Source organism: Platichthys flesus, chromosome 12 (genome assembly GCF_949316205.1).
Source record: "Platichthys flesus chromosome 12, fPlaFle2.1, whole genome shotgun sequence".
NCBI lineage: Eukaryota > Metazoa > Chordata > Actinopteri > Pleuronectiformes > Pleuronectidae > Platichthys > Platichthys flesus.
The window spans coordinates 4,986,039-5,013,275 of NC_084956.1; the positions used below are offsets into that span (position 1 = coordinate 4,986,039).

The window sequence follows — 27,237 nt, forward strand, 5'->3', positions numbered from 1 at the left end:
AAAACTAACACTCAAACACAGAAGACTGTGAGACATGCATCATCCTCTGAAGGCCTGCAGGGTGCAGTCTGTCCCTCCCTTTGGGTCGACCTTTTCCCTGACCTTTTCAGTAACTGACCTAATTGAGAAAGGTCAGTGTCCTCCTCTGAAGACAAATGCCAGTGCCGGCCTTGAAGCTGACCTGAGGAAGGATGATATACGCTCCCTAAATGGTTTACGTGTTAGTGTGTGAGACAGCGTATGAGGCAGTCGGAGAAATGGTGAGAGTGATTCATGAAGAAAAGCACAAAGCTTGACAAGATGAAGAATTTAAAGTTGCAGACGAGGGAAACTCGACTATTGATTCTCAATTCCTTCAGCAAGACAGATTTACAGCCATGCAGGGTTCAGTTTATGTGATGTCACTTGTTTTGGACTTGGTGGAGGCAATTCAGTGTTTGTTCTCGTGTCAAAGTGACTGTGCACTTTCAGTATTTTTTGGACTTGAAATGGCAAAGGCTTAAAGCCAGAGGTGAAGGATTATGAGTTAAAATCCTAGAGCAAAGAGACTTTACACAACATTTCATCCTCAGATGCTTTATGGATGGTACAGAAGAGTTGTTGGTTCAACTGTGTGAACGTTTCTGGAAGCTGGATGTGGTTTAACCTTCTCTCACTGATTTAAAAAGTCTGTGCTTCAGTGCAGCCTCACAGAGCAGTTAGCACGGCTGTAGCTTCTCAATCTGTTACCATGATGAGGAGACCTTTGCCACTTTGTCCTGCTCTGACACTGATTTGACACTTTTTTTTAACCTTGAGCAAATTGCATGGCAGGAGTTCCAAATTGCCTGACGGTCTGTCAGCGTTCTGTGTCCCTGGGGACGCCGAGGACAGTGATGAGCTGGCACGTCAGCAGAAGTTCAGTGGCAGAGGCGACACCAGGACAGGAAGCTGTAACTCTGACATGTTGCTGACATGCTTCCTGTTTATTCGGTATCTGGATATTCAGAGTGCTTGCACACTGGCAGTTGCAAAAATATTTTTATTTGACCTCTGGAATTTGTAAACATCCTGTTACTCTATTACTCTACCAACTCGACTTGAGCCTTTTATTCATGTCCTCATTCCTCCCACCAGAAGTCTCAAAGCTGCCTGCCGCTCTCCAGGACTGTTCACACACATAGAAGACAACTTTCTTTGACTCTTGACTCCTCAGATTTGAGATTTTTTATTTTTATTTATCTTTTTAACAAACTATGATTTTCCTCGATGTTGATAATGATTTCATGATTATCATTGTTTTATTGACTTCAAACCTTGATTTAATGTAATAATAGTATTCGGCCTTGCTGGAGGTCTGTGCTCTACTGTTCTATTTTCCCTCATAGAATGTTGTATTGCTCTCTTGGCTATTAGAGCAATCAGAATCGGAAATAAACTTTTAAGAAAGAACACAAGATCAATACCAATCTCGGGCCTGTAGGGTAAATATGGAAATTGCTGCCATCTCTTGTGTGGCACCAGTTCGAACATGAGCCACGAATCCATTACACTGCCCCTGCTGCTTTTTTAAATGGGCAATCACCTCCGCCTCCAGTCGAGATAACAAATCTATCAGCTGCACCGCTGGGAATAGGAGAGGAGAATGTACCTCTCTCTACCTTGGGTGAACTGACTGAAAATCGTCTAAAAACTCCATCAATGTTTTTCTCACCTTGTGCTGTACAAAATACTTTCGCAGAACAGAGCCACCGAGTTTGAACAACTTCAACTTTGAGAGTCTCACACATTCGTTTCAAGGCTGTTGTAGAAGTCCTCAGTTATCTTAGCTTAAGTCGGTGTTTGCACCAAACACCTGAAGATGTCTCTATGAAAAATGATTCATGCCATCTCTTATAACACTGCCCGTTAGTATTCCTGTGGAACACACTCTGAAACTCTTTTCAGTCAGCCATTACAACCGAATGTCAGTCACTGTCACGCACGTCATTCCTCTCTTTCTCTCTCTTCATGTCTCCCTCACTTCCATTGATCCTGGCCGGGCTCTCACAATCAATATGTCAACAACAGTCCCATTAAAATGACACGAGCGCCCTGCTTGCCATGATGGGACCTGAGCCCCCTCGTTATCCCCCCTAATCAACCCTCTGTCCATCCGTCCAGTCAACCCTTTGCTCTCTGGCCATTCTTAAAGCATGTGAGCTGCAGCACTGAAAATATTGTGCAAGACAAACAAAGCTTATGTCAGAATATGCACGGATTGATTTTTTTAGATCCTGCAGGTTCAACAAACAGAATGAGGGAAACATGTCTCAGGAGGTTATAATCTTTGCTTCTGTTGACCCTTTAACGGAAGAAGCTAAATTGCTTCTTCTCACCAACACTGTTTTCACATCGACATTTGAAGTGGTACTGTTACAGCTACTTAGATAATTAGCAATACTATTCTTTTTATTGTTTGTTATTATTAGATTTATGACTTCCATAGGGGAAGTTCTGCAAAACTGTATAAACATTTACAAAGAATTTGGGTATTTGGTGCAGATTTAAATGTGGTTTCATAAGGAGACAGTTGGGCCTTTGCACTTTCTGAATGTCCCTATAGTTATGTTAGAGAACCTTTGGGAATATATTTTTTTATTTTATTTTATTTTTAATCTACTTTAACAGTCTGATCCCTCTTGAAATTTCTGGTTTAGCTGTGATCTCTTTTCTTTACCGTGGGAAAAACTTTGGTAACTGTTATGAAAAGATAAAGCAGTTCTTTAATAATCCAGTTTATTAATATATTAATATGTACATCATTATTACTAATGTGCAGAGTGACTCACTCATTCTGCTCAGCACAAACCCTGTGTTGACCACAGAACTCTATCTACCACAGTCGTCTCCTCTTTCTAAAAAACAAGATGTTTTTGCAGACCCGAGCATTTGCCTCCACGCTTCCGACCATCCAGTGGCGTTTCCTGCCACCGCTCTCTTCTTCTCTTCTTCTTCTCCTGCACATCTATAACAGCGGCTGTATCCTATTGCCACTGTTCACGACACCACCAGCTACACTCCACCACTTGTGCGTGTGTTGTGTTGTGGAATCAGCAGGATGTTCAATTACACTGGCTCAGCAAGTGTATACAGACACACACACATGCACACACTCGCATACATGCACATGTTTTTTGAGAGCCAAAGGCATTTCATTAAAGCGCTGCCAGTAGAGCTGCTTGGGCTTGATCCCTTGACAAGCCACAGGCCTCTGAGAAATGATAACGGTGGCAGAGAATAAAGAAAGACAGAGAGCGAGAGAGGGAGTCAATCGTCAAGAATCAATCGTCATAAAGACTCAGCTGTGTCCCCCCCTTGATTCATCTGATATATCTGGACTCTTTACAACAGGAAACAGTTTTGATTGTGGACGTTGATGAAGCAGATTCCTTTCTAACTTTCTAAACAGAAATTAAAACGAGCTTATACCAAGTACAACTCAGTTGATTGAGGTGGACCAGATGTCTTTCTTTTTCTCCACTGCATCAAAGTCAGCGTTGTTTTTCTTTTATAAGTGGATAAAGTTCTCACCTTGGGGACAGAGCCATGAAGTGCTCTCTCTGCAGTGCAGCGAAAATACAGCTGAGCAACAACTCCTCACTGCGACCTCTCTCAGAAAGTCGAGGACCCAACAACAACGTTCTGCAAAGTAGAACTTAGTGCAGTTATAGGCAGTTTTATTCAGTCTGGCTTTCAGGGGAGAACACACATGGAGGTGCACGGCAGCACCGTCAATTTCAGGTTATTGTAAAACGTGCTGTTTGTGTGCCTCTCTCTTTCTTTGGTGGAGCTCTCCTGTCTTGTCTCTTCTGACTTACAACCATGAAAAGCAAGTGGGCATATGTCTGAAATTTATTTTTTAATGCACAAAAAACATTTTCTCATTAAATTTCAACTTAATTCTCTTAATATTACTACATTATTAATCATATTCCACTATTACTGTGTAGCGATGATGGTGGAACATTAACTTTTCATCATCAGGTCAGAACTAAAAGTATTTCCCACACCGCCAAAGCTAATCACAGCAAGCAGTTAGCTTGACTCTAGATGCTCAAGCTGTATTGTTTTCGACACTGATGCATTTGCTTCTACATGAGGCAACTTTTAATTTACCTTGAGCAGAGAGCATGATGGGAATTTGACTGTGTGCACGGCCCTGAACACCTGTCAGTGTGCTCTGGCCTTGCTCCCTGGGCTGCTGAGGTAAGATGTGATGCACATTCAGAAGTTTAGCAGCACAGCAGAGGGAACACCAGGACAGGGAGCTAACTTTTAAAAAATCCCTGAATCTCGAGGTTTCTGCATTGACAACACGCCCACATAGAGAAATATCTGCACATTCTCTGCAGCCCCGTCCAGATGTGACCATTAAAAAAGTATGTGTTCAATTTTAAAGCAGCACATAAAATTGCTTTGCCCCTGGGAGACAAAGACAAGGTCACATTTTTTATTTCTTTTCGAGTCTTTGAAAGTGCCTGACATCTTTTTCTCAAACTAATAATCTCTGCGCACATTGTGTCCCCCAGTGTTAATTTAATTGAAATGAACATGAGCAACTGTTTGTTGCCCAGTTAATGAGAATCGCAGAGTGAGGCAGGAGGTGATTAGTGTACTTGTGTTGTGCGCTAAGACATTAACATGATGGAGGAGCCTTGTGCTCGGCCTGCACACACACGGCACATCAAGGACAAACATGTGCACAAACACGCACAGTCCACACTTCAAGAACTTGCAGGATGTACAGCTGTTGGAAATCCACACCCCTGGTTTTACAATGGAGCCATTTGTCATTTAGATGACAACAATAAAACTGTAAAATGATACTCATGCATTATAACAACAACAAAACTGTAAAATGATACTCATGCATTATTACCGTAGGGAAATTCAATCCCTCTCACTTCTGTGTCAAAACTATATAGTTCATGCGTATCAATAAAAAGTGTAGGGGAGTAGACGTCTATATATGACACTCCCTGAAAAGAGATCATCACGTAATTTAAATAAGAATCAGGGATGTATCATATTTAATTCCGATCAGTTAAAAAGTCAACATCCTCTTCTCCTCTCCTCTCCTCTCCTCTCCTCTCCTCTCCTCTCCTCTCCTCTCCTCTCCTCTCCTCTCCTCTCCTCCTCCTCCTCCTCCCCTCTTCTCCTGTCTATCCATAATTGATGCTTTGATAAATAAGACTGTGTTCTCTGCTGAGATCCTATTATGTTCTGTTAGGTGTTGTTTGTTTTGGCTGGTTACACCTTATTAACACATAGATGATGGATAGTGTTTCTTTCCTAAGGTAGAAACATGTGTGTGTGTGTGTGTGTGTGTGTGTGTGTGTGTGTGTGTGTGTGTGTGTGTTTGTGCGTGCGTGTGAGAGAGACTTACAGTAAAAACACATAAGGGTATGAAATATACATATTATCTATGTTTTTTTTAATTTATTTTTTATTATTATTTATTTTCAAACCTTATTATCTATAACTTTCTACTGGCTACAGAACAAATAAATCAATGCTCTCCACACTGCTGAAATGTTCCATAACCGAATATCAAACAATGGATGTGTGTGACAGCACTTTGTTCTATTAGCTCATTACAGCTTTAGTATATTGGAAACAACATTCATTTCAAGGCATTAATACAGCTTCAGATTCATGCTGCTGCACAAACCTCTAATCCTTTGTTACAGTATATTAAAATAAAATAATTTAGAGCAAGTTTAATTTGCATCCAACGTGGACCTGCAAGCATTAAAATAAAACTGGCAAATGTAAAGCTGGCTGATGATGATATTTTTGGAGTAAATCCTATGCTGGATTATTTGGGCTTTGTGATATCGTGGAAAACAAATGTAAATGGCTACATGGAGGCATTATCTGGAACAGGAATCATGTATTATATATATATATAAATATATAAATATATGTATATAATGTTTTCAGTTTTTAATAATAAGAGTGCAGTTGTTTCTCATCAGAAGACGTAAAGTGTCTCTCCGACTTTAACCCTGAACTTCTGCTTATTCCAAACTTGAACCTTCAGCGTCAACAAGCCTGTTCAGGAGGTGTCGTCTGGTCAGAAAGATGAAATATCACAGACCCTGGATCTGTCCCATTGTTTAACATGCTGCAGCCAGCAATTTGGTTGCCATGGATACAGTTTCAGGTGTTTTGGGCTCTCCTCTCTGCCGGCGCTTTGCACCAGGGTCTGATGGCTACTGCGTCTGTGTGTGTAGGTGTGTGTGTGTGTGTCTGTGTGTGTACCTGGTATACTGATGCTGTCTCTGAGCAGCATTACGATATATATATATACATCTGCCACGCCATCTATTCTCTGCCTTCAATCTTTCTCTTCTCTTCTCTTCTCTTCTCTTCTCTTCTCTTCTCTTCTCTTCTTTTCCCGTTTCCCCATTTCCCATCTTCCTACCTCCCCACCACCACCCTCTCTCCCCTCCCCTCTCCAGAGAGACACTCTTAGTGTAGTAGGTCAGACTGGGATGTCGGTCTGTTTTTGTCCCAGCAGCTCACTTCTGCAGCAGTGATCTGTGCACCCAAGCTGAACGAGTGAAGGCAGCAGGAGACTGAAAGGGACAGAGATGACGAGGACCAATTGAAGAAAGAAAGAAAGATGGAGTCTCGGTAAAGAGGAAAGCAGAATGTAAAGGTCTTCAGCTCGTTTAGACTTATAATGATTTGACTACTACAGTAATACTCGCTGCCTGATAATGGGTCTGAGTCACGTATAGTGCACTGATCAGCGATTCAGTCTCAAGGAGCCAATGGGAGCTGGGCATTGCACAGCGAGTCTGTCCCTTTCCCTGCATCCTTTGATTTCTGAGGAAACATGCTCCTGTATTACTCACGCAAAGTCACACCACAGACAGGAAGTAAAGATGGACGACTCTTACTCCTGTCGAACAAAAAACCTGGCTGGATATTCTGGTGACGTCAATAATCACATTTCTGCCTGACTTACTCAAATAGTTTTAGTTTGCTCCCATCTGCCAACATAAAGGAGGTGTGGTTTATGACGTATTCTGTAGCCAGCCACCAGGGGGCGCTCAACATGTTTTTGCTTCACTTTGGTGGTGCCGTCAAGTCGTCCATCTTCATGCAAAGTCTATGATTCTCTATGTGTGTTTCTAAATGTGGTTTTAAGACTGGCTGAGATTACATTAATGGCCAAACCATAAAAGCATGATTTTCTTTTTATGGCTATTAGTCATTTTGAATTACTATAAACCACCTAATAAATGTATATAGATTATAAATAATCATACATTTATGATCAGGATCTATGAAACTAAATCAAGCTGTAATCCCCAGCGAGACATTAACAATCTGAAAAATGTCTCTGGTGCACAGATTCTATGACACATGTTCACACTGCATTCTCCATCATGATTGCAATAAGCTAATATCTGAGCTAATATCTCATATCTTTCATCGAGAACTGCACTGACCTCAGTTAAAGAGGTATTCATAAGCCACGCTCTGGCATTTCCCCCAATAAATGATGCAGAAATAATAACACTATATTTATTAATAATATATGTGAAGCTGCAGTTTCAGCTGCCGCCTCTGTTTAACCTCGGAAACATCCATGTGAGCAAACTATGCCCCAAACAAGCTTTACCCTGTGCCTCTTCCAACAAACTCAAAGGTAGAATATACATAATGAATAGATGCTGTAAATAAATAGATGATAGACAGCTTTCATCCCTTTTGCAACATTGAATGGTGACCAAAAGGAAAAACTGCAGCTCATTTCTGTAACTTTATACAAATAGAGTTATTATTATTATTAAAGGACTACAGAGTTGGACTTAGTTACATCTAGTGGTGAGGTTTAAGATTGCACCCGACTGAATACACCTTTCACGTGAAAACACTAAAGGTCTAAAATTGTTTTGTTTGTCTGTTGTGGGCGTGTGTAGAAACAGGAAGCTGTGTGAGACGACCTGTTCGAAATAGAGTTTTATTATTGGTCTAGATATGAAGGGTTTATTTCTAGCCATCACTAACACCATCTTTGTTGGGTATCAAACAGTGTTAAGGCGATGAGACTTCAGACCGCTGTAATGAACAGTAACTACTGTCTGTTTGGTTCAGTTGTTCAATGTTTAAGTTTCTCACTAAGGAACATCTGTGAATGTCACATATATGAAATGGCACAGCCCTGTGTTTTTGGTGTAGTCTTCAAATTCTGCTTGTATAAATTAATTAATAATAAAGAACGACTGGTACAATGTGCTTGTTAAATCTTTCATCTACATGATTTGACTACCGTTTATTTCATCAATACATTTCTTAAGTAGATAAATAAGGTCATTTTAATCCAAGTGATTCTGACAACCCCGAATTTGGGTTGTGTTTTCTTTAATCAGATTTTTTGTCATTTTAATCCAATAATGTGTTATTTGTAAGAACCCAGCGTTGGATCGGTCCCAGTTGAATCAGCACTTGGTGACTGCGATAACACAAATTGAGTTAATTTAAACCCTGCAGTTTTTAGTGTGCAGGGATTCTTAGTTCAAGGTGATTATACACAAATGAAAGTAAAAATTCTATTCTGCACATGAATCCTGCTCAATCCTACATGCTGTACGTGCTGCCTGCCGGTTCAGCATCGGAGATTCACAGGCTCTAAAAGTACTACAGGAGCTGTGAGGCTGTTGGTATACATGCAGGCTGGTTACCTGCCCTCTTAACTTATACATGATAATCAGATGTACAGCAGTCACAGCACCAGATGCACAAACGTGTGTGTTACCACCGTACATTGAAACAACACTGCTTGCATCAGAGGAATAACTGTGCTTTTTAAGGATCATAGCTCCAGAGAACGCCACGAACACAGATGTCCTAAAGACTCGCTACCTGCTCACACATGCACACACATGCACACACACATGCACACTCTCACGGTTCAAACACCAGCTGAGTGTGAAGCAGAGAACAGACTGAACACCTGACACTTCCACTGAGGAACATCACTCTGCAAAGCACAGGGCAAAGTATAGAGAAGAGATACATAGATAGATAGATAGATAGATAGATAGATAGATAGATAGATAGATAGATAGATAGATAGATAGATAGATAGATAGAACATGCTTTTGGCCCATAACAACACAACATACACACAAACACTATTTACAGTGGAGAGCTTACCTTCATGTTGCATCCCTCAGTTTCCAGTCCACTATGAAACACATGTGCCTTTCTGTGTGTGTGTGCGTGTGTGTGCGTCAACGTCTGTAGCTACAAAATATGTCGCTTCCTCTCCTCTCCTAACAGAAGGAGTCTCAGGGGAGGGGAGTCCGTCGCTCTACACAGCGAAAATGTGTGTTCCTGTTTGTAAATGCACGTGTATGTGTGTCCGAGGACTGTGTGTGCGTGTGTGTGTGTGTGTGTGTGATGGAGAGAGAAGGAAAGTGCTGCTCCCTCTCTTGTATGAAGGAAAACTCTAACAGAGCAGGACACACCTAAATCTTGAAATGATGCTATCTATCTATCTATCTATCTATCTATCTATCTATCTATCTATCTATCTATCTATCTATCTATCTATCTATCTATCTATCTATCTATCTATCTATCTATCTATCTATCTATCTATCTATCTATCTATTTATCTACGTACCTATACTTTGTCAGTCATCTTTGTTTTTCTATCATCTCCGCTCTTGATGTTTCCTGTCCTCCCTCCTTTCCTCCCTTTTCATCTCTGTCTCACTTTCCTCCTCTCCTCTCATCTCACAGTATCATGTGTTCGTCCTCCTACCTCAGACTCTCTCTCTCTCTCTCCCTCCCTCCCTCTCTCTCTCCCTCTATATCTCCCCACCCTCTCCCTCTGATAGAAAGCTCACATTTCCCTGTTCTCCCACACGGACACTGAATAAATAGATGCTCCTCTTTTCTTGTCTTTTTCCCCCCCGTCCATCTCCTATCTGTTCCCACTGTGCGTCACAGTGAGCTCTGCCCTGTCCTCCCTTTCTTCTGGTCTAATTAACCTCTGTGTGATTGTACACGCCCCTTTCTCTTTTTAATACAATTTGTTCTCATGAATCAGGCTGGAAATATAACAAATGTACATGACAAGATCTATTTGATTTAACAGTTACAAAGTATTACAAAGTGCACACATACAACCCCCCCCCCCCCAGACACACACACATACACTAATGCAACATCTTTCCTGATTAGCTCTTGCCACTGACACAGAGGTGTTGCACGTACAGACAGAGAGGCTACACAATGTCCAGGAGTGACTCTCAGGCTGAGCGAGTTCACTGGCATCAAACGCACACATCACCTCATGATGCTCGTGGGCTGTCTCTTCAGAATGCAATAGTAATATTGGCAGCACATTGAGATGCAGTGCAGCTCCTGCTCAGATGCAGAGGAGGGATAGTAAATCTTTTAAAGGCGGTCTGCCCTGCAGCTGTGTGCAGACAGAGCCCAACCAACAGAGGGTGCTGTCACACTTCACAGGCCACAGAGAGAGGGAGATGAGAAAAGAGACGATGCAAGAAAAGAGCAGAATAGAAGACAGGAAATGTTTTTTCACAGTGAGAGCTCCTATAAACTTTTATATTCCCCGCCTGCTGCTTTACACTCCACATTTACTGCGCCGGCAATAGAATCCCAATCACAAACATAATTACTTCTTCAAGCCAACTTTCACAAATCACTTCGAGGACGATGTTTAAGATTGTTTTTTTTCTCTACGGTTGACGGAGCGGCACATCTGTACTATGGGATATTCGTATTGTTTATTTCAACAGTAGGTGACAGGAGCATCCTTATTTTCTCACTATGTCTAAATCTCACTAACAGAACAGTTGACGCTTGAAAAACAAGAGTAGTTGTTGAATAGTGGAACAGTTTCCTTAAATCCTATCAAGCTGCACCAAATTTCACTCACTAGTAGATATCAGTTCTGCAAATGTGCCTTGTGACAAGCAAAGCAAACACAAAAAATCCAAACACATTCGTCTGTAATGTGTGTTTTTTGCATTCAGAGCCTCCAAGGGATCTACAGTGTACGAGCTGTTGATCACTTCTCTGAATTGGGTGATTGTCTGAAGGTGTGATTGGCTCAGTCTCTACCTACTGTGACTCTCTGAAAATCCTCTCTGTGTGTGTCTGTGAGGTTTCATCCCTGAGGAGACTCTGCAGGGTCACCACAGCAGCAGCATGAAAACACCAGAGGATATTAAACATAGTTCAGTCAGACAACTCACCAAGACTACAGGGGGGGGGGGGGAATTGAGAGGCAGTTACACCGACGCATAGGGGAGCAGAGGCATTGACAAGCAATGGGACAGATGGGAAATCTTTGACACACCAACAAACTGGGAGGTTATAGAGATTTTTCATAAACGAACAAGAATGGAGTCTTTTTCCTGCACCTGTGGTGTATTGACAGTTTGCTTCGTGAGGTCATTTCCCTGTCGCTCTTCAGGCATCAGCTCCAGCTCAGGAAAAGGTCAGGCTGCCGCTGCTGGTCTCTGGCCAGTGTCAGATAACACCGCTATGAGCCAGGCAGCTTGTGCATGTTTTCTTTTTTACGTCCTGCTGCACAGTGAGATACGAGCTGAGACATTTCCAGGAAATTAATATTCTGTCCTATTCAAGTCACGTTGAGCTGAAGAGTTTCTCCATAAGAGATGCAGAGGAGATGCTCACAAAGATCCTTACACCATACGGTTAAATCCCTCTTCAGCACTTCAGGACAAGTACAGCACGATCCCACTCAAACACACTTTGATTATAATTTCTCTTTCTGAAACACCCACCCACGCACACACACACACACACACACACGCACACACACACACACACACACACACACACACACGCACACACACACACACACAGACACACACACACACACACACACTGAGTCCAGTGAGTCTTAGCTAATTGCAAAATTAGTTCATCAAATGAAAAAGTATGAGCGGCTTCCAGACAATTTCCACCATCAATCACTATGTGTGTGTGTGCGTGTGTGCGTGCGTGCGTGCGTGCGTGCGTCCTTGCATGCATGTGTGTGTGTGTGTGTGTGTGTGTGTGTGTGTGTGTTTATGTGTGGGTGTGTGTGTGTGTGTGTAATGCAAGCCAATTACAGTCAAAGAGACAAAGGAGATTAAAAGCTCACATACAGGAAACTGAGGGTCATCATGCTTCAAACAGAGAGATGCTCATTATCACGACACATGTAACACACACCTGCACAACGTTCATACAGAGACACAACTTCCCCCTTTTTGTAGTTTCTCACACGAGGCAACAGCTCCCTCTGCTGCTCATCGGATCGAAATGGTTCAAAACCAGTCTGCACTTAAGACACCCACTGTACTCATTTGACCCCCCCCCCACCCCCCTCCCCGTTCCTCTGGAGGAGGAAGCCACAACAAGAGACACCATAGTAAAGGGATTCGATGCTGGTGCAACTGGCTGGACTGGGAGGGGATTCGATGACATCAGGATGACTGACGAGCAGCGTGAGTTGAGTGACAGAGAGGAAATAATTAGATTACACCTTCAGCATCACCCACAGCAGAGCAGACACCTTTCATTACAGCCAGAGGCTTTAAATTCAGTTGCTGTTGCAGTAAAGTGGAGCTGAACTTGAGCCAAACTTTCAAACTGGAAGCCAAATTCCCCCGACCCGTCACTTTAATGGGCACCCAGTATCCAATACAATGATGTGAGTAGATGACTAATGACAGCAAGCCCGTGGCCAAAGGGCTTGCAAAGGGACCTCATCCAATCTGAAGCCATTTGCAGCCGCTCCCATAGAAACCTCTCTCCCTGACTGGGTTTCTGCTAAAGATCCATGAAACCTGTGAATGCACCGAAACAACGTTTTATTTTTCAGCCTTCTGTCACTGGCACAGAGTGAATTCCTCTCTAATTGGTATGAAACAGCCTTAATTAACAACCACACTTGTCTGTGACATTCATAGTCAACACTTCTCTGGAGTTTTAAAGCCACTTAAACGGAGAAGTCTAGAAACGTCTTTGACGTGGACACTGTAGAGCTCCACCATCATTGCATAGCCTTCGCTGATTGGTCAGACTCCTATCATATGATCCCCGTCCGGAGGAAAACAACTGGCTTTAGCCTCGTCTAACAATGGAGAACACAACATCCATTAAAAGCTTTCTGACCTGTGGTCTGTTGGGCAGTTCAATTCCACATTTTACAACGATGGGTCTTACATGGGTATGAGATGAGCTGTTAGTGGAGCTTATTCCCGCCTCTGCACACCAACACACCCATGTTGAGTGTATGTGAGTGGTCATGTGATGTGTTTGTCAAGCTTGTTGATGTGGAAAGTGGATGTGTTGACGTAGCCTGAAGAGTTATTGATGACCGAAATCCTCCTGAGTTTCTTCACTTGAACTGAGAGTCAGTGGCAGCTCAGATCTCAACATGAGCTTTGCCGGATGATAAATAAACATCCGGCAAAGCTCCTTATATCATAGATATAAGGAGAACAAGAGTCTGTCCAGCTTTAACTGACACAAGTCGGACGTGTGGTGGAGACAAAAGGTCTGTACAGGATAACTGAGCGTTAGGAGCAGCTCACAGAGCTTTGTTCAGCTCGGAGGAAAAGCCCACAGGAGCATTAATGAGGCTCAGGTCTCTTCTGGGAGGATTCACCATTTATCGGAGGGATTTGTTGGGATTAAATTGACGACTGGAAATCTTTGAAGATCAACTGAGTAAAAACTGATGTGTAACTGAATTTAACTTCCTTCGAACCTCATCGGTGTTCATGTGAATTTGCTTGTGTCTTTAAACATGACATTACTGTGGAAATTACCCTTTGGGTTAAATAAATAGCTGTTTCTTAGTTCAGCTCTTTCTCCATCTATATCTATAGAACAAGCAACAGGAATGAAGGAGAATATTTTTGATATCATATTACAATATAGAGTCCATACTTTCCTTATTAAACCTTGTTTAAATTGTTTATCAAGATTTTTATTTTGATCTGCACCAAATTGCAGGCATCAGTCCTCTAAACCTGAGGTGAGATAAAAAAAATAAACCTCTTTGTTCAGCTCCAAGAGAAAAAGCCTCAGACTCTTATATCGTTTGACCAGTGGTACTTCAGACTTATGTCTCTACATCGGTCACCATGAAATTGAAAATGCAAAGAGCTTGGGGAGCCGTCTCCACTGTGCTGCCAAACCTTCAGATGTTGGAGTAAGCCTTTGTGTGTCTGCCTGTCTGTCAGCGGCTGCCTCGTCTACCTCCATCTCAAAAGCAATGAGCACACTTTGTATCCGACACAACACAAACTTCCATTTAATATTAACCACAGTGCAAATGCACATCAGAAACCAAGCATGTAAATCATAGCGTGTCATTAGTCCAAGTGCAGAGCAGAGGTAACATAACAAACATCCATAGAGTCATTAACCAGATTCTTAAGGGCATTAAATCCATTAGATGCACTCATGTAGTTTGTGAAAAGCAACCGCTGTGACCTCAGAGCAGAGGAACTGAAACGTATCAGCCAGCGATATTCTTTGTTCCAAGAAACCTGCACATTATGTTTTTATTTGTTGATGCTTTAATAATTCACACAACTCATTTTACCCTGATCCTAAGTCCATGAAGCTATAGTGACTGGGGTAAAAATGAGCATGTTTGCGTTTAAGTGAGTGTGTTTCTCTTTGTGTGGGGGGGGGGGGGGTCTGCAGGAAGAAGGACTGGCTGATTCATCATCCTTTTGCAGACGTGCTTAGAAAGCAGCTCCCTGGACGTGGCGCTGTTCCCCTCCGGCATCAAATATTCAACACACACCTCTTTCTCTACACTCAGGCAGCAGCCCTCTGTCAAATGCTGATAGCGTTTACCTGCAAGCTGCAAGTCTGCTGAGGACCTTCCAACTCCTCTGTCATAGAAAACAAAGGGCAGCACAGTATCTTTGCATGCATTCATTTCTGAGGTTGTGCACAATCGACGCACCAAGCAGACGCAGGATATGCGAGGAAGCTGGTACACTTCCTGTACTGTTTTTTCACTTCATAAAATTATAAAATGTAAGAAATGAGAATTGCAAAATCACAATTTCCGTTGTGAAAACCAACACAATGTAGTTTTCTGCAAATTTTCTTTTTCTCTCTGTTATTTTTGAATATTTGCAACATTTTATGTACAACTATTACAAACCATCAGACGCTTTGCTAAAAACAAAGCAAAACAAAAACAACAAAACTATCGAACCTCTACAGCTTATTCCAATTAATAAAATTTCATTTCAGTTGGTACCTATTGCTCTACCTTTAACTCAAAGGATTTCATATTTCATCACAATCATGTTTGAGAGAAACGACTGCTCTTTGTCTCAGCCTTCTTCAATCTGTCTCTCGGACGTCGGCTCCATGTTATTCAGAACTCACGTGTTCTAGTTTGTCCTTCCTGCGGAGCCAGATGCCGGCTGAGTATTCCTGCTGCTGCACCGCTGTTATAACCGAGCTGCCCGCGATCCCAGGAGCCGCGACGCCGAAAGCTAACCCCTGACCCCTCAGGTCATGGCCACCCATGGGCCCGCGGCTCCCTCGCATTTCCATGTTACTAGATAGTCGGATGGGCGGATCTCTTTCCGCCTTGATGAAGAAACTGGTTATATTAAAAATCTCTTGTTGAAAGCTGAAGAAAACTCTTCTCTCTTCGGAGGCATCGTGTAAAGTTAGTGTCACTGCACCTTTTCCTGACAGATGTGAAAAATCTACGAAATCAATAATCCAGTAATGGTTGGTGTTTCTCTTCGAGAGCAGTTTGCTGCCAGCGTCCAGCTCCAAGATGATGAGAGAAGAAAGAATATGATCCTTGTCCTCGCCTTGTTTTATCACCACTTTACTTAAAGACACAAGATCTTAGCTCGAAGCTTTACCTTCCTCAAATAAACATGAGAAGTGGCTTTCTCTGACATCACACCCCTGTCCTCGTAAATTGGGGGCATCCCTGTCTTCACCAGTTTTGGTAAATGTCCACAGGCTGTTGAAAATTCTCCTCCATGAAAGCAGGGCTTCACCTTCTCATGACAGCTGATCACAGACCTGTTAGGCTCAGGGACTCAGACCATTCTGATCTGGGCTTCCACCGCTTCAGGCATCCCCAGTGTGTGTGTGTGTGTGAGTGTGAGGAAGAGGGAGAGGAGGAGAGAGGAGAAGGGAGGGCTGGAGAAACTCCAAGAAAGAGATGGAATAAGAGAGGGGACGGAGGCAGGTGATGCAGTCGATGGAGAGAAAGGAAAGTCCCTCCAGTGAGGCACCAGTGAGTCCTGATGACTCTCATATCTGCATCCTTCCTCTAATTCCTTTCACTCTGTTTCTCCTTCACTTTCCTCTCACAGCTTCGTAGCTCTTCTTCCTCAACTCTCATATTTGTTGCTGACCTCTCTCTCACTAGTATAGATCACCTTTCTTCTCTTTGTACATGTTCCAACTCGCTTTCTCTTGCACACTTGTTTGTTGCCTGGACGTGAAGATGTGTTTTCAGATACTTTTTCTTAACTCCAAAAGTTTTCCTCCTCTTTTACCTCTTGCTCGCCCCTTTGACTCGATGGGCAGGATGGCAGCACATCTGCACCTCGGACTGCATGTATAGACAAACACATCCACACACACACACACACACACACACACTTTGGCACATCACAGCAGAGTGGTGCAGTGAGGCTGCAGCAGCTCTCCTTCCGTTCTTTGGCTTGGCTCCGTGTGCCAGAGAAGCAACAGAGCTTAAAAACTTTAATTAGCTGATAGATGGCATATGGACAAATCCATACAGGCTGCATGAGCACACACACCACCGACAGGCTGCATGAGCACACACACACACACACACAAACACACATTAATATCTTAATGTTGAAATCATTAGTGGCAAAAAGCCAAAGCTCCTCAAGTCCCTGAAATGGAAACAATCCACTTTAATTGCATCCTTTTCCCTCACAGCGACTGCTGCTGAAATGCTTTATTCTCAGCCACAGAATACCACTGCAAAGATCAACTCAGCTTATTATATGAAAAAATATAAGTGGTGTCCAATTATATTAAAGAAATATAAGGGAACTAGAGCTACCACTTCACGGTTCAATGTTTCCTGCCACGTCCAGCTGCAGGAAAGCTGGTCGAGGCACGGTCTCCTTCTGCTCCTGAGATAAAGTGTGGAATAATAGCCAGTGGAGGGATATAGCAGAATATCATGATGTCGCAGTGAAGTTCAACTTTGACGTTTCGGATATAAAATGTAATCACTTTAATTTATCCTAATAACTCAAGATATAACTCTTTGACCACCAAATTTGCATCAGTTGTTTCTTAAATCACAGAGAAAGTTGGAGAAACTACTTGTGGTTGTTCCTGAGATATCGTGTTCATGAGATGTTCACATTGACAATTCATCAATCAACACTTTCATTACTGACACGGTGGAAAAGGTAAATTGATGTATTTCCTTGAGTTACATCATTTGTCATCCAGAAACCGACAAACATCCGACAGTCAGCGAAAGTTCTGTTTCCAGTGTTCTCTAGTGACCTCTGGAGGTTATGTTTTGACCCCTGTCCGTTTCTTTGTCAGCAGGATTACACAAAAACAACTGAGCCGCTTTTCAAGAAATTTTGTGGAAGGTTGGAACAAGAGAGAATCTATTAAACAGAAGATTGGACAGTTTTACAGCTTTCCCAGGGAATGATTATAATGAGGGGACTGATTCTTAGGTGTGATGTGGTGCAGCTTGCTTGAATTGAAGGAGACTCAGGGGCCTTGAGATATTCACTCTTCTCATCATCAGGGTGGTAATCAGGAAATATTGTGTGGGTGGATAAAGGGTTTTCAATTTTGAAAGAGAACACACAGCAGCATCAGATGTGTATCCAATGAAGTCATGTCTCAGTGGTGTATTTGTCGCTCCATAAATTCAAATGTTATCTTATGATTCAGCTGTAAAAGTTGTGTGATACTAAGAATCACAGTGAGACCAAACTGAAACTTAACACAAACTGATATACATTAGACACGGTCCTAGTTGAATGTTATCTCTGACATCTTGATACATCCCCCTGACGTCTTTATCGGTATCACTAAGCTTATTTATTCAGAGAGACAAGAATCCATATCACAGTCAGTGTCGTGTTGTCTAATAATTTAAAGTGGGAGGTGATTTTTTATGGCGTCTCAATAACGCTGAGTCACGCACATTTATGATAAAGCTTTCATAAAAAAAAAAAAATAAATAAGATCTACGAGTTTCTGCAGAAATCGTTTCCCTCTGATTCAGTCCTGATGTATTCCAATAACATTTCCCCCCCGAGCTGGCAGAACGCACTGTATCAGTGACCAGCAGAGGAAACGCTCACTGAATACTGAACACCGAGGTTCATCATGGAAGTTCCCTGAACACGGGCCAACTAAAGCCACAACAACACAGCCCCTTTAAAAGGCTCTCTGGCTCCAAACAGGGACACATGCATTACACTGTGTGGCCGACCATAAAGGTGTGTGACTGAGGAAGAGCTTCGTGTGAACCAGTTTGAAAAACAACATTAAAAACATTCTGAAAACATTGCTCACTCTGCCGAAGCGTTGCACCGCAGGGACCGGTTCCTCCATGACAGCCCGAGGAGATGCATCAAACCCAGACGCCGCAGAGCAGGAGTTCCTGCAGGCGGAGAAGTGGTTATGAAACTATAATTCAGTGATTGTGACACAAGGGGCAGCGGGGGGGCAGTTAGTTTCACTCTCATGTAATGAAAACAATCAATAACATTGTCCTATCGAGATGTGTCTTGTTTTTGTTGACTTCCTTTGAAGTGAGTGCAGTGTTAATCAAATGACGTGTATCAGTATCAAACACAGGTAGCTTTATAGTTATTACACAAATTCCTATTACTATAGATAATGTGATTACAACATTACAAAGACAATAAAGCTTTTAATATGTTATGCTGCATTTGTTCAGTTACAACATGTTGTTGTTCATTTTTAACTTGTTAAGCACCTTGCAACTGTGTTTAAAAGGGTGCTATATGAATAAAGTTTTATTATTATATTATATATACTGTATTATTATTATTATTAAAGGAGCAGTGGTGTATCTAGGATTTTCTGAATTAGGGGGTCTCAAAGGAGGCCACAATTTACACAGAATTTACACAGGAAGTAATCAAATATTCAACTTATACAGTATCCCATTAACTTTTAACATTTCTTTTAATGCAAGTTTATTACATTCAAATATAATTAAAATCTTTAAAGCATACAGGGGCTCGAGCCCCCCGGCAGCGGCTGCAGGTTCATTTCAGTTATGGTCCTTCCTCATTCTCTGTCCCCAGTTTATACTCACCGGGTGAAATGCCCCAAAACATGTAACTCTTTTCATAGACAAAATATAGAGGAGTAGAAAGTACAGATGTTTGCTGATATTCATTATGTAGCACTGTAATCTATAAATAACCCTACCCTATAAGTACTAACACATGAAAAATGTAGTAAGTACAGTAACAAAGTAAATGTACATTGTTAAATCCCACCACTCACTGACTTCAGATTTATTCATTGCATTAACAATGAAGTACATTTCAAAGTACTCCTCCAAGTCTATTGGAACAGAACCACTCTCCTGTCTTGAACCTGCCCAGGGCTTTTCTCCTCCCATTGTCTGAATTATAAAGCTCATATCTGCTAATACAACAATTGAAGTTTATGTCTGTGCTATTTAAACAAAGCCCCTGCATTGTATGAATGTAATAACTCGGCAAGCCTTGTTAAATAATGGATGAGGCTTTTGCCCCAAAGCTGTAAAGTACTCGCTGAAATCAAGCTGACAGAACGAACCATCACATACAGTGAATCCATTTGCTGCCCCTGAAGTTTGTGGCCCACGAATGAGCATTATACTAAAGCACATCCCTGTGAGGATGGCCCCAGATTCTTCGATGACCTTTCCTTTACATTACTCAGCCATAATCAATACCCCCCCCCATCTCCCTTTAAACCATCAACAGCCCACCTTACCTCCATCCCTCTGCTCAGCTCCCACTCACCTGCAGACCAGCGTTCAGCCTCATGGAAAAGAAGTACGCAAACTGTTTAATTCCAGCTTGAAGAGACCATTAAATACTGTAATCCAGTGCAGGTTGGTCCCGTGATAAGACCGATTCAGGAAAGGTTAATGGACTCTGTGTCTTGCCGAGCATGAGGATTAAACATTTCCGAGAGCCCCTCTGGAGGAAACCGCCCAGTACAGTCTTAAAAGTAATAATTTGTTGTGGCGAGGCTAATCTTTTCAAATGAACCCTAAGCACAGAATGTCACAGACCTTCCTCCTCCCACAGTTTCTGTCTTTTTGTCTCGTCCCATCTCTCGATCAGTGTCGTGTCTGACACGTCCTCTCTTGTCTTTCTCGCCTCCTGTAACTCCATCATTCACTCTCAGGATAACAGCCTCCATGTGATTCACATGTGTGTCCAGTCATCTGATTCATTTTGACTTTAACCCATGCAAAACATCCTACGTCACCAAAATTGTGTTGCTGAATTGTATCGTATTGCTCTTTTCAATCCTCACAATGTTTCCTCCATCTTAGGACACAGTTGTTGCAGTGCAGGCGACATATCGGTGTCGACTCGAGCACCTTGTTTCCTCCATGACACACTTCCTCTTTAATTATCTACTCCAACTCTCTCCTCGTCGCCTTTGCCCTCTCAGGCAGGATCTCCAGCTCCAGTAATGAGCTCACGCTGCACAGTTCTCACAGGAGGCTCCAGCTAATTAGACCGTTTCCTCTGAGCTTTGAGGTTTGTAGGAAGCACACTCTGCTATTAATATTTGAAATGAACTGCAACATGCATGAAGGCTTCTTCACTAATAACAAAAATAAATGACTTTATCTGGAACCTTTTCGGGAAAATGGAAGATATGTTTAAAAATAGAAGTTATTGCAGATGATTAGAATATGTGAGCGTCTGCTGGTTAAGTTATTGAAACATTCTGAAGGTTCTTTGAGTTATAGAGCATAATGACTGTAATAAACCTGGAGTGAAGTTCTCAAAGTTAAAAATCTTCAAAAAGGCACATGCAGTGCAGGAGACAAACCAGCAGAGGGCAGTAAAATACGTTTTCCACGAACTCAGACAAAACAGGGAAGAAGACAGAGGTGACGTCAGCATCAACAACACAGAAGCGATGGCTAATGACAAGGTCGGTGCTCAACTTTATAACGGGACGCTACATTTAACAGTGTAAATTAGTAAAGTTACTATATTATATATAAGTACTTCACTGTCATATCTTCATTAAATAAACATCAATTAGCTTCAACGACGTTAAACAAAGTGTAGGCAGGCTGTTCTTCAGCCGGTGTAGCTTAACTGTTAGCTTCATGCTAGTTGTCTCTTTGGCTTCTGTAAATGAATGAAACGACATAATCTCGGTGTGTGTTATTTTAACAAGACACTTAAAGCAAGTGAAGTTAATGTGAGAATTAGCTGGTGGCTTACTGCTAGCTCAACTCGTTGAATTAGCCGAGTTAACGTCGTTAGTTTAAAGTTTAATGTGACGTTGAAAAAGTTAGACAGACACACATGAGCTCCACAGTCTGTTAAAACTTGTATAAACACTTACTAGTATGCTACATTTTAATGTATAAGTAACATGTTCTGTTTTATGAAGCACTGGTTAAACTTTGGTTCTCTCTCTCTCTCTCTCTCTCTCTCTCTCTCTCTCTCTCTCTCTCTCTCTCTCTCTCTCTCTCTCTCTGTGTGTCTGTGTGTAGAATTCTCTTGGCCAGCTCAAGGACCTGGTGGAGTTGAAGGACCAGCTGGAGGACATCCAGAGACGTATGGAGGACGAGATACAGGCTGGGGTTCCTCCAGTAAGTCTTGCACTTAATGGCCGTATTCAGGACAACTGAAAGAACATGAATACTACACCAGAATGCAGATTTAGATGCACAACTACCCAGTACTTAATCTGATTCCTCCTCATCTTTCTTCTCCAGGGAGGCAGTCTGCTCGCCTCTCCTTTCCTGAAGGGTTTCCTGGCCGGGTACGTCGTCGCCAGGCTGCGCTCCTCAGCGTTGCTCGGTGTTGCAGTAGGAACCTGCACGGGGATCTTCGCAGCACAAAGTTATGCTGTTCCCAACATAGAAACCACCGTCAAAGACTACATCAACAACCTGAAAGCAGGACGCAAGTCAGATGATGACAAGAAAAGTGGGGGAGGATGAGAGACATCTACAAGAAGAGGGCACCAATACAGCTACAGACGGGAACAGATACGTATTTCAAAAGTTATTACATTGTTACACAAAGATGAGTAAATAGGAAAATTGTTTTCTGTCAGACCGCTTTTAGAGATGAGGTTAAATATATTTGTTTCTGTTTTAAATTCATCCAAATCTGGTTCATTTCAACTATTGTTACATGGGAAATATCAAAACACATTTTGTGGTCTACGACTTAAATTGAGGGAAATTTGAAATCCTTATAGCTGATGATTTCTGATCCCAAGTTGTACTTAAAACTACAATAGGTCCTTAGCAAATTCATTAGACCAACATATGGTCTCAGTAAGTGTCAAGTAGTGTTTTAAAGCAGTGTTTCTCCACCATTTCAAGTCACGTCCTACTGGTAAAATCTGACTAGATGAAGTCTCAAATATATAATTTTATTTTGAATATATGTTTTTTTATTTTTCTCCACAACCTTCTTTTATAGCAGCTTTAAATATAAAGTACTTGAAACCCTTGGGGGATCAACTCACAACACAAGGTGATGCTTTCTGTAGAAGCTGTAAAAAATCTTCATGTGGTTATAGGTCAAATGTTTGTTGCTGAATAATTTCTATTTTGAATTGTAGACCTCGTCTCTGGAGACGTTCATGAAACATCACTTTAGGTTTACTTCAGAGACCTTTCGTATTTATAATGGTAAAAAAGACTCTAATAAATATAATAGTTTATGTAAAAAAACAAAATCAAGAGCTTGGGAGATAGTTAGTAGATCGTCAGATGAAAATACAAACATAAACTAAATGTAGTTTCTTGTTGCACTTTGGAATTCGAACCAAACCTAGAAGTGTGTGTTTAAGTACTTTATGTAAAACATATATCAACAGTGCCTACGCTGTGTGGACTTGATATGAATATCTCATGCCATGTGTGCAATAGCCTCTTCCTGCTGGGTTTTGGCTGCCTATTTCATATGCTGGAGACTGATTATTTTGCACTTCGGAAATTTTAGGATTGAAAGCTGTTTCGTTATTGTACAGAAATCACGGATTGAACTATGAAAAGAAAATCAATGAAATGCTGACTATTCAATTTATTTAAAATGTGGTGTATGTGTCACATGTTTGGTGTAAAGTACTTTCTGCAAGGTTTTCTTTTTCTTTTTGAGGAAGAGAAATTTTAACTATTAAATTGATACACATTAATCTTGATTAATAATGTCCTTTACCAAGCTGTTAGGACAATAATCTGAAACCTAATGCAAATCAGATTGGAATTGGAAATTGGAAATCAAAAATTATGTTTTATTTGTAAAGAGAGAGATGAATTTGTTTGGTTTCAGGGAGTTCGCTCTGTTTATTATGTAAAGGGGAACAACCTAAAGAAGTATGTGTTTTTCTCCACCTTTAATTTTCAACTCTGTTATTTGAGATACAAGTGTTTCATTGTAAATGAGGCCATGTTCCCGGAAAAATATGTATATATGTAAACCTGAGAGTATATACTGATTTAAGAAAATAACACCTTGTCTACGCATCTTGACACATTATACAAAGAATTCTTATCAAAGCAAAGAAATACACATAAATAGATATAAAAGATAAATATTTTGCACTAAGATGGATTTTACCTTTTACATGACATTCGTTTACGGAGGTACTGTGTATTGTTGCCATTGACTTTAACGCACATTGCTGATCTGCACAGTCTCACCTGTGTTACGTTTTAGCCAAAAAGCCATAGATGAGAAACCGAGTTTATTCTGAGGTTTTGATCACTTTAGTTTTTACTTTAACTGGAAAGTGTGATGGAAAATATACAAAGTGTATGTTTGGTAACTGGAACACATAAACAACTTGTGCCTATTGACAATCATTGTGTTGTTGTCCTTATATTGCATGCTTTTATTTTTTTTTATTTCCTGTTCATCATTTGTTTGCTTGTTTTATCTTGTTCTTTATTCAATATCTTACTTTAAATCTTTATGTGCAGTGGAGTCAGTGCCAGACGGGTCAGTCGATGGTTCTTTACTTAACTGTTTCTACGAAAGATTTTCACTCCTGCACGTCAACGCAGGAGTTATCAACTTGACAATGTGAAACTCCATCACAACTTTGTAAAAGAAAACTAGTGAAACTGTCTGTCCTTATTTTTCATTTGTGTTCTTCGAATAAAGCCGGAAAATACAGTTTACACTTGTCTCAGTTGTTCCTGATAATGTCCAAATGTGTGACAAGGTTTTTTTTTAACCAGAGCCTCATTCCTATAACTTTATCTATCCATCTATCCATCTATCCATCTATCCATCCATCCATCTATTTAACTCAACATCTGAATGGGAAGAATAAAAATCATTTAAATGACAAACCCCAATCATCAGATTAATGAAGAATTGTAAAAAATAGTTTTTATATGTTTATAATGTCAGAAGCGCAGTCTCTTTAAAAAAAGGTGCACCTTCCCTTTAAGATTTCCGGGCGTTGTGATTGGTTGAACCGGTGATGTTGCAGGAAGCAGAGAAACAGCAGCTGCGAGCATCTTCAAACTATTTCACCCTTTAAAGCGATATAAAGGTAAACTGGTGGTTTAACCCGAGTCAACCCGTGCGAGTAAAACACGGACATCCATGAACGTGCTCAGCTGTCAGTCCACTTAACCGGAAAACTCTGCGGGCTTCTGCGTGAAGCGGCAAATTTGAAATAGCGGCTAACCCCGGGATAGCATAGCTAGCAAACATGTCTTCTTTTCCGTTTCGTTAAATGTATATGACTGATACAGTTAGCATCGATAACAGCTTCCTGCTGTATGTTCAATCCTAACCTGCTGGGTGGGGACATGCTGCTAACGCTAGCTAAGCTGATGGTGACGTGGCCCCTGTTGATGCTAACACGCTAATAACACCTCGATATTATCTATTGTCACAACGTAGGAACCTCGTGTTACACTGACAACGCTCCCTTTCCCCAAATTGTCACTTAGATAAATGATGTGATTAATTTCCAACGCAACAACCTTGATGTTAAGCTTCATAACAACACTTGTTCTCTAACAGATGATGCGAAAACCCCGAGCAACAACATGCAAGGTGTCCAAGTACAAAGACATGGAGGACTCCGACTTGTAAGTGACTTTCATTTAATCCATAGCATTTAGCATTTCTATCCCGAGGATAATCCACTTAATGCAAAACATCATATGTGTGTTCAGGGTCTCTGGGGCAGCTTGGGGTCTGTCCTTACTGTTGGGGGTGGAAATATAGCCCCCAACATTTACTATGTTAATATAAATGATACTATATAAATAAGAGCGTGTAGCATATTACAGAAGGTAGCCTTACCTACCTATCTTTCTATCTATCTATCTGTCCATCTGTCTATAAATACAGGTTTGGCATTGACCTATTGACACTCACAAATTCATACAGTGCATTTCATCCCAAGCTTTCTTCATCCCACAACTATCACACACTGCCAGCACAGCCAGCAGGGGCAATTTGGGGTTCAGTGTTTTGCCTAAGGACAGTTTCACATGTGGGATGGAGGAGCTGGCAATCGAACCACAAGCCCTCTGTCTTGTTGGAGTAGTGTACCTAACAGCTTTTCCTTCCTGCTGTTCATACTATACCATCAGGTCGTTTACCCAGACGATCACTAGTGATGAGGACAGTGAGGAGTGGAGTCCATCTGAGCCAAAGTCAAAAGCACCCAGCAAGACTGCCAGGGACCCTGCTGCAGGGGAGAAGAAGGCAGCTGTCAAGAGAACTGTAAAACCCAAGCAGCCAAAAGCGCCCAAAGAACCAAAAGCACCAAAAGAACCAAAAGCACCCAAAGAACCAAAAGCTCCCAAAATGCCTAAAGAGCCTAAGGCTGTTAAGCCGAGGGCCCCGCGCAAACCTGCAGCAGAGCGAAAAACACGGGTGCCTGCAGCTCTCAAGGATTCTGGTGGATCTCGGTTGGCTGGAACGAAGAGGAAAAAGATTGATAAGGCTGGAGAAGTCAAAGGGGAAGAACAAACAGGCGGCACAGAGGGATGGAGGGCTGAAGAAAGTGGGCCAAGTGTTAGTATGAAACAGGAGGTATTAGTAAGAGTATATCTGTATATATGCATACTCAAATACACACAAACCTTGATGCAAACAAGAAGATGAAAATAGGCTGGAGTTACTTTTCAACAAAGTAGATATCCTGCCAATAATCTCTCATATTCTTTTGAGCGTTTTAAAGTTTTCAGTTGTATCTTTCTGTTTCTTGGTTTGTAGAGGGAGTCATTTATCGTGTCAGGAGCCAACGAGGCCGACAGGTGGGCAGATGAGGGGCCTTCACTCGCTGGTCTCAAAGCAAAGAAAGAGGAAGTAGAGGAGGAGGATTTCACATTCGATGAGCCCTCTCTAAAGAAGCAGAAGACCAGCGGTGCCTGCCTGGGCCGACCGACTGCTTTACCCCATGCAGTCGCACAAGCTCTCAGGAATGAGCTCAATATGAACTGGGACTTACAGGAGGTACTGTTGGGTTGTGGGTGTTAGACACTTTTATTTGTAACATGGTTGAGGCAGTGTAGCAGGGGACACTGCCTGTTCCTCACTGAATGAAATGAATGAATGTTTTCAGAGTGACCCAGGTGCTCACTATGAAGTTGCTCCCGCCAAAAGCATCACAGATGTTGTTTTACATTCACATTTCTGCCCTTTGTGAACAAGCTAACTCCAAAGGTTCGGTGGGACACTGTTACCAACATAGCAATTTATCCCCCCGAAATAATGCTGATAATCTATGACCCATTTTACTCAATATATTACAACATTGAGGGACAACAGTGCGGATTTCAGATGCTTGGTCGGGGATTAGATGGAAAGATCAACAGACTTAACCCTTTCCTGTATCCATTTCCATACTGTATAATCACCCTAATATACTGATTGTGAGATAATAACAAAACAGAAGTAGCATTGTATT

General features: G+C 41.6%; 3 protein-coding genes across 3 annotated transcripts in view; 2 read left to right on the forward strand and 1 right to left on the reverse strand.

The window, feature by feature from the left end:
• The window catches only part of LOC133966232 (inactive phospholipase D5-like), a 35,834-nt gene extending 26,035 nt beyond the window's left edge, over nt 1-9,799 (reverse strand). The window contains exon 1 of the mRNA XM_062401047.1: nt 9,196-9,799. Coding sequence (XP_062257031.1) covers nt 9,196-9,201 — 6 coding nt within the window. The 5' untranslated portion in view covers nt 9,202-9,799. The remainder of the gene's footprint in view (nt 1-9,195) is intronic.
• Nucleotides 9,800-21,203: 11,404 nt separating this feature from the next.
• LOC133966459 (SLC35A4 upstream open reading frame protein-like) lies at nt 21,204-24,478 on the forward strand. Its single transcript, XM_062401396.1, has 3 exons — nt 21,204-21,255; nt 21,830-21,928; nt 22,055-24,478. The coding sequence occupies exons 1-3, from the start codon at nt 21,241-21,243 to the stop codon at nt 22,280-22,282; spliced, it is 342 nt and encodes a 113-aa protein (XP_062257380.1). The 5' UTR covers nt 21,204-21,240; the 3' UTR covers nt 22,283-24,478.
• Nucleotides 24,479-24,770: 292 nt separating this feature from the next.
• The window catches only part of srbd1 (S1 RNA binding domain 1), a 45,929-nt gene continuing 43,462 nt past the window's right edge, over nt 24,771-27,237 (forward strand). Inside the window, exons 1-4 of the mRNA XM_062400354.1 lie at nt 24,771-24,858; nt 25,338-25,405; nt 25,916-26,360; nt 26,544-26,783. Coding sequence (XP_062256338.1) covers nt 25,338-25,405; nt 25,916-26,360; nt 26,544-26,783 — 753 coding nt within the window. The 5' untranslated portion in view covers nt 24,771-24,858. The remainder of the gene's footprint in view (nt 24,859-25,337; nt 25,406-25,915; nt 26,361-26,543; nt 26,784-27,237) is intronic.

What these genes read in the sequence shown, in the direction of transcription:
- LOC133966459 (XM_062401396.1), top strand. An exon ending in TACAGGCTGGGGTTCCTCCA is followed by an intron (nt 21,929 to 22,054) that starts GTAAGTCTTGCA and finishes TTTCTTCTCCAG; the next exon opens with GGAGGCAGTCTGCTCGCCTC.